General features: G+C 39.8%; 1 protein-coding gene across 1 annotated transcript in view; it reads left to right on the top strand.

The window, feature by feature from the left end:
* Window positions 1-7,408, top strand: part of KCNU1 (potassium calcium-activated channel subfamily U member 1) — a 164,000-nt gene extending 156,592 nt beyond the window's left edge. Inside the window, 3 exon segments of the mRNA XM_054497661.2 lie at window positions 2,440-2,634; window positions 4,407-4,525; window positions 7,000-7,408. Coding sequence (XP_054353636.1) covers window positions 2,440-2,634; window positions 4,407-4,525; window positions 7,000-7,408 — 723 coding nt within the window.
* Window positions 7,409-7,923: the final 515 nt, after the last annotated feature.

The following is a 7,923-nucleotide window of genomic DNA, read 5'->3' on the forward strand; positions in this document are numbered from 1 at the left end:
TGCTATGGAAGCATTGTAAACAATGGGTTGCAGATGAGAAGAAAATCAAGGCAGAACAAGAAGTAAAGAGGTTCCTATGATAATCCAGATTTCAGAAGATGGATCCCTGAATTTGAAAATAGAGAAAATAAATGGTAAATGAATAACAATTGAAGTTATTCCTGATATTTATTATAAAAAAAATGATATAGATCAATGGAACAGAACAGAGCCCTCAGAAATAATGCTGCATATCTACAACTATCTGATCTTTGACAAACCTGAGAAAAACAAGCAATGGGGAAAGGATTCCCTATTTAATCAATGGTGCTGGGAAAACTGGCTAGCCATATGGAGAAAGCTGAAACTGGATCCCTTCCTTACACCTTATACAAAAATTAATTCAAGATGGATTAAAGACTTAAACGTTAAACCTAAAACCATAAAAACCCTAGAAGAAAACCTAGGCATTACCATTCAGGACATAGGCATGGGCAAGGACTTCATGTCTAAAACACCAAAAGCAATGGCAACAAAAGCCAAAATTGACAAATGGGATCTAATTAAACTCAAGAGCTTCTGCACAGCAAAAGAAACTACCATCAGAGTGAACAGGCAACCTACTAAATGGGAGAAAATTTTCACAACCTACTCATCTGACAAAGGGCTAATATCCAGAATCTACAATGAACTCCAACAAATTTACAAGAAAAAAACAAACAACCCCATCAAAAAGTGGGCGAAGGACGTGAACAGACACTTCTCAAAAGAAGACATTTATGCAGCCAAAAAACACATGAAAAAATGCTCACCATCACTGGCCATCAGAGAAATGCAAATCAAAACCACAATGAGATACCATCTCACACCAGTTAGAATGGCAATCATTAAAAAGTCAGGAAACAACAGGTGCTGGAGAGGATGTGGAGAAACAGGAACACTTTTACACTGTTGGTGGGACTGTAAACTAGTTCAACCCTTGTGGAAGTCAGTGTGGCGATTCCTCAGGGATCTAGAACTAGAAATACCATTTGACCCAGCCATCCCATTACTGGGTATATACCCAAAGGACTATAAATCATGCTGCTATAAAGACACATGCACACGTATGTTTATTGCGGCATTATTCACAATAGCAAAGACTTGGAACCAACCCAAATGTCCAACAATAATAGACTGGATTAAGAAAATGTGACACATTTACACCATGGAATACTATGCAGCCATAAAAAATGATGTGTTCATGTCCTTTGTAGGAACATGGATGAAATTGGAAATCATCATTCTCAGTAAACTATGGCAAGAACAAAAAACCAAACATCGCATATTCTCACTCATAGGTGGGAATTGAACAATGAGAACACATGGACACAGGAAGGGGAACATCACAGTCTGGGGACTGTTGTGGGGTGGGGAGAGGGGGGAGGGATAGCGTTAGGAGATATACCTAATGCTAGATGACGAGTTAGTGGGTGCAGCACACCAGAATGGCACATGTATACATATGTAACTAACCTGCACGTTGGGCACATGTACCCTAAAACTTAAAGTATAATAATAATAAAAAAGATTGCATTTAGATAATATATAAAAATAGAAATTCTCATTTTAATAAAGCAAAAGTCTAATTTAGATAAAATGAAGGATGAAAAATTACAAATATTATATATTCAATAAATCTGAGAAAACCTAGTGGGTAATATATTCCAATGACCTTTCCACGTATGTTAATATCTGGTCCACACTGAATGTTGTAGCAATCTTGGAGAAAGAGACTTTATTAAAATGGCTGGGATTATTCAGACTCAAGCTCATTTCAAAAGAAGTTTGCCATGTCTTCCTCTGGTTTCATTTGGATGCCAAAGATTCTGAAACCCTATCCATTTAATTATTAAACACCTATAATTTCTAAAGTATAGTGAGAGCTATGGGAAATCCAAATACTAATAAGACCTATGTTAATATCTGTCCCTAAGTAGGTCACAAACAAAAGGATTATAAGTAAATTCACATCCAGAAGGCTCAAGTATAGATGACAATAATATCATTAGTTCCCCACTGGAAAATCTACAGAACATCTCAGTAAATATATGTATTTTTAAATATACATTGATGATGATTAGGGTATCTGTGGCCTGACATATATACCTCCTCTGGTCATTTTGGGAAGAGGGGAATGCCTGGTGTCAGTATCATTATCCACTTTCTTCTTCATCTGAAGTGTAATCTCCAAGGAACAGGAACTGGGTCAGTATTGTTTTCTCTGCACTTGGCCTAACCTGGCACAGCACCCAAACTGCCATCCTTCAGCTGCATTAGATAATGATAATGAGAAACACTGTAGTACACCATCAGGTCCATGTTAAACAGCAATGCCCACTAAATCTCCAAGACTTTACCCCTCCACAGTTCACATATTGGCTCTTCTGACTTTGCATGTGGCTTGTCCTTGTTTTCCAGGCCTTCTACAATTATCATGTCCTGGAATTGCTTCAGATGCTGGTGACAGGAGGAGTAAGTTCTCAGCTGGAACAACATTTAGATAAGGATAAGGTCTATGGTGTGGCAGATAGCTGCACGACGCTCTTGTCTGGAAGAAACCGGTGTAAGCTGGGGCTTCTGTCCTTACACGAAACCATTTTATCAGACGTTAATGTGAGTCTACTCTTCTCAGAATTCAGTTTTTCACTTCCGTACCTCTCTGAGCTTCTGAAAATGGTCCAGGCTATTTGGGTTCATAGATGTCCCATAGCACAGAAATGATAACAATAAAAATAACAAAAAAAGAATACAAGTTTATATTATTCATAGAGTATTTTACAAATCACAGCGTGTTAATATGTTATATTTATTTTTATAATAATTATGGAAAGTAGATGAAGAAGTTGTTATTATCCCCATCTTCTAGATAAATAACCCGAATCTACAGGGAGCATGGGAGAGGCCTGGCAACTTTGTACCTTGACAAGAGTATTCATAATAATTATAACAGCTAATGTTTATTGAGTATTTTCTCTGTGCTTGTCTTTTTTAGTATTTTTTCCACTTAATCTGTCCATGGATTTATATGGTAGGCATTATTATTAATTCTATTTAACAGATCAAGAAACTGGAGCTCAGAGAAGCAAGGACTTGCCAGAGACCACATTGTCAATCAGTGTCAGAGCAGGGACCCAGCTATAGCAGTTTGACCCCGGGCCTGCCTACTCTCCCTATACTTAAAATGCTAAAGAAATCTGATAAGGTCAGCTGAAATCAGGCAGAAGACTTCTGTATGTGGTTCTAAGAATCTGGCTGCACTAGCCAGTGGAAAATGTTTGCATTTTCTTAGCCAAGGGAGCTGGTAAACAGTAGATTACAGCAAGAGATAAGATAATAATTCTGGAAAATTCTAACAGGGCATCCAGGCATTTGGGAATCAGAGTAGGGTCTAGCCAAGAAATGAGAAATCTACTTGTCATTGTGGTGCCTTCTGGTTTGGTTTTAATTGGCATTGCATTCAGTTATCCAGTGTTACTGCTAGGGGCAGGCTTTTCCAAGGAAACATCTGTTGTTGATTCAGAGGACATTAGCAAAACTCCCGGGTAGAACACTATACCTGGTGCATGTCGATGTGTGCTGCCAAAAGGGGCAAGACCCATGTTCTGTGCATTAGCATTTAAGGTGTAAACCACATTCCAGAAGCTGCCTCTTTGTAGTCTGGTCCTTTGCATTTCCGTAGTCCCGGATTGCTCACCTACAGGTGGACTTGTAAGTGTATATAAACCCAGGAAACTGTTGCTAGCAACTTCCTGTTGGCATCAAAGAGGATGGTAGACTTGTCCCCACTCCTGTCCCTCCTCTCTCCATTTATGCCATGTCCTCCCTTTGTTCTTTATCCTGAGGAATCACAGAACTGTATGGATTGATCTCTTTTGATCTTGCTGAGCCCATTTGCTGCTGCAGGGGCTTGAAATTGTTGTCTATTCATAATGATCTTGTTGGCTATAGCCAGAGAATAAGGTCCAGACGAGTATTTGGGACTGTGATCTGTTTCACAGTAGGATAAGATGACTCTCAAGAGGTCATTTAACATCCCAACTCATTATATATCTCAAAAGCTGCATTTTCCAACCTGTGGCTCATTGTTAATTCATAGTGGTTACCAGAATGGCAATGGTAACAAGGACAAGCACAACAACATGTCACACCCCACCCACCAGAAGCTCTTGAAAGAGCCAGAATGATAAAAACAATCACTGGGATTAGAGTTTCAGAACTAATCATACTCTTAATTACCTATCCACCTGGCAGTGCCACCACAAAGATATTAGTAAGTGGCTTTCCAAGCTTCTACTACCAGGTAAAGCAAACGACACTCCAGTGAGTGCTTATAATTGCTTGATCAAAGTGCCCAGCAGACATATTTTTGTCTTTTCTCTCCCCAGCCAAGAAACACCTTTGGACAACTGTTCTGTGGCTCATTAGATCTTTTTGGAATCCTGTGTGTTGGCTTATACCGAATAATTGATGAAGAAGAGCTCAACCCAGAAAACAAAAGGGGAGTGTGCTAGATTGGAAAGCACCATCCACCCATTCAAGCATAAGAACCAAAGCTACTTTATTCAATGTGAAAGAGAATTCCAGAGCTCAGGGTCCACAGTTACAAGGAAGGGTGCATGGGAAATAAAGAACTATGTAAGAATAAGGAGGGATGGGTATAAACAAGAGGGACCTGAATAATTAGGGTCCTATTAATATTGGCCATGTAAGAAGAATGGAGTCTCTGTCCCCCAGTGAAAATTGAAATGTGGAGCTAGATTTTAAATCAGCTCCATGTTTCAATTTTGTAACTTATTCCTTATCCATGTCTGTACAACTTTCTAAAGCTGAATGCCACTATCTACATTTGAAAGATGTACTTGTTTTCTGCTGGACTCATTGGGTAAATATTGATTGAGACCTACTTGGCTAGCCATGGTGCTTTTTACATATAAATCATGGGGGTGATATGTTCGGCTTTCAATTTAAAGAAAGACCACTCTGACAGCCCCGAGGAAGATAGAAATGTATGTGGAGGGGAAAGGGAAAGGAGAGGTTACAGTCTAGAGACAACAAAATCGTGTATGCCCAGACTAAGATCCTCACAGTGGGAATGGACAGGATTCAGAAGGGAAGAAGAAACTGAAAGGAATAGAGTGGAAATAGATCTATGGAACCTGTTCCAGGGGAAAGGAGAAGGAAGCCAAATTACTCAAAGTGGAGTGGTCTTGAATAGAAAATAACAGCAACAATTTTTTTTGGCCCACGGGAGAAAAGGAGGAAAAGAAGAGATGCCAAGGCAGATCTAGCTCTAGGTGAGGGCTGTGTTTATGGGAATTTTTATTTTGCACTAGGATTTCTCAGTGCATAGTCATTGCTGAGAGAAAGATGGAAGAAATAGTATCAGGAGTTGAGAAAGGAGTCAATGTTTAGATTAGCTGCTGAGAGGAGTGGAAGAGGAGGCTTATTGTGGATTTGTGAAGCAATCCTAAACCATACAGTGAAAGAAGAAAGATTGCAAATCCCAATGCATTGAATAGTAGATGTACTCAGAGTTAAGGGAGTGAGAGAGAAAGTATGATGAGAAGTTGTAGTCAGCAGTGATTTATTGAAATGTAACATTTTAGAGGTGGAACAATGTTAGGAATTAAAACAGCTAGGACATGGCCAGGAAAGTGGTTTGGAAGTCAAGGTCATTGGATACTGGAAGTCATAGCAATACATCTGAATGCTGGAGTTGTAAACCACATAGACACTGTAGGCATGTAAAATGATGGCTGCACTAGAGTTTGAAAGGAAAAGCATGTCAAGTGCCAAAGGACAAAATAAGCATCGAGGTCTACAGATGACTCTGATGGATGGGGAAGGAAGGTGCCATGGCTTTATAGTACCCACCAACAAGACAATGGGGGAGGAGTGATGTTCTGGAAATAGCTCTCTCTCTCCCTCTCTGCCTGAACTCCACCCCCCACCAAACACCTCTGTACAGCCCTTGCAACATGATAACTGGGAAAATATACAGCTTATATTAATACTTGATCTCAGGGGAAAAATTGATATTTTTGTTTTAAACAGAATATGTGATCTTGTTCAGCAGATGTTTTTAAAAATAGAATTGAGGCTACAGAGGACTCAGTGGGAGAGATAAAAGTGGGTAGGTTATTCAGTGAAGGAAATTCAATGGTGCCTTGAGATCTATGCTAGGAAATAGGTGATCATTTGAGGCACTAGTGAGGCAATGCAGGATGAAAGCCATACAAGGCTACCCTGCCTCAATGTTCCCACATAAGCACTGTTGCACTCATTACTTCAGCTCACATTTTTGGGCATTTGCTATGTACCTGATGCTGTGTTAAGGGTTCTGGATATTCTTTAGGGTTCATTAACATTCGCTATTTGCTTGCCAGTCAGGGTTTCAAATGAAACTGTTTTTTTCCAATGCTTTTCTCCATTGGCCAGGCTACATTCTGTGGGAAAGTTGGTGGCATAAGCATTAGGTTAGAGTAGGTCTAAGTCAGGATGAAAATACCTGAAATATATGTCATCTTTCTGTTGACAAAGCTTGGCTACATGGTCAACATTGTGCCAGCTGAATTCATGAGTATAGTGTCTTTTAAAATCAAATAGACCTGGAGTAAGGCCATTAGACATCAACCAATCCAAACCACAGTCTTCCCCCTCTTCCCACTGGAACAAAAGATGAGCGCAGCAAGGCCCAGGGAAGGAGGACACCATGCCCAGAGTCAGAAGTGGTTGGGTTCAGAGGTAGGGATGAAATCCAGCCCCCTCATTCCTACTCTAGAACCTCTCCTCTTGCACTGTGCTACAGGAGTAAGTACTAAATAGCTATTTACTATTAATCAGAAACCAATGAAGCAAAACAAAACAAAAACGTTTCCTCTTTGGGCCCAGCAAAATGACCTCTTTATTTGGGCCACTGCCTGTCTCCACACTGGCCAGCTGCAGAGGCTCAGCATTTATCTTTGCCTTGTCTTACAGGTTTGTGATCACCCGGCCAGCCAATGAGTTCAAGCTGCTGCCCTCAGATCTTGTGTTTTGTGCCATACCCTTCAGCACTGCTTGTTATAAAAGGAATGAAGAGTTCTCATTGCGAAAGTCATATGAAATTGTAAATAAAGCATCACAGACAACAGAGACACATTCAGACACAAATTGTCCTCCCACCATTGATTCAGTTACTGAGACATTGTATTCACCCGTCTATTCTTACCAGCCGAGAACTAACTCCCTCTCTTTTCCTAAGCAAATGGCATGGAATCAGAGTAGAACAAACAGTATTGTATCATCTCAGATACCTTTAGGTGACAATGCAAAATAAAATGAAAGGAAAACCTCAGATGAGGGGGTTTATGATGAGGACCCCTTTGCATATTCAGAGCCGCTATAGACCTGCCCATATTCTTCACGTGCTCTTAACTTGCTGCTTACAAATCATCTCCCGATATGCTAACTTTGAACAAAGAAAATAAGAATGGAAGCATGCCATTTTTCTGCCCATTGCTTAGTGGTTCAGGAAGGCCACACTGTTTCGGATAAGACAAAATTATAATGCCACTGGATCTTGTGTGATAAATAAAGAAATATATGATCAATGCTTCTGTAAGGAAACTTCATTGCTCCTGAGTAGAAAACATGTTCATTTGAGCTGCATTAAAGAAGTCCTCCAGTACTTGCTGGATTCCCCAGGTCAGGAAATACAGGTAATCAAGATAAAAATGAGAATTACTCAGACATAGGAAAGAAGTAAACAGACCCCCTTCAATCAAGAACCTTACATTTTCTTTTATCCCAGAACAGGCAAATAGTAAACTGGTATATATTTCTCTCTTTCCCTCCCCATAGTATTTTTCGTTATTCCATTGTATTTTTATTTCATTTCTTTTTATAGGAGGTGAAAAGCAC

The sequence above is a fragment of the Pongo pygmaeus genome, chromosome 7 (assembly GCF_028885625.2).
Source record: "Pongo pygmaeus isolate AG05252 chromosome 7, NHGRI_mPonPyg2-v2.0_pri, whole genome shotgun sequence".
Lineage (NCBI taxonomy): Eukaryota > Metazoa > Chordata > Mammalia > Primates > Hominidae > Pongo > Pongo pygmaeus.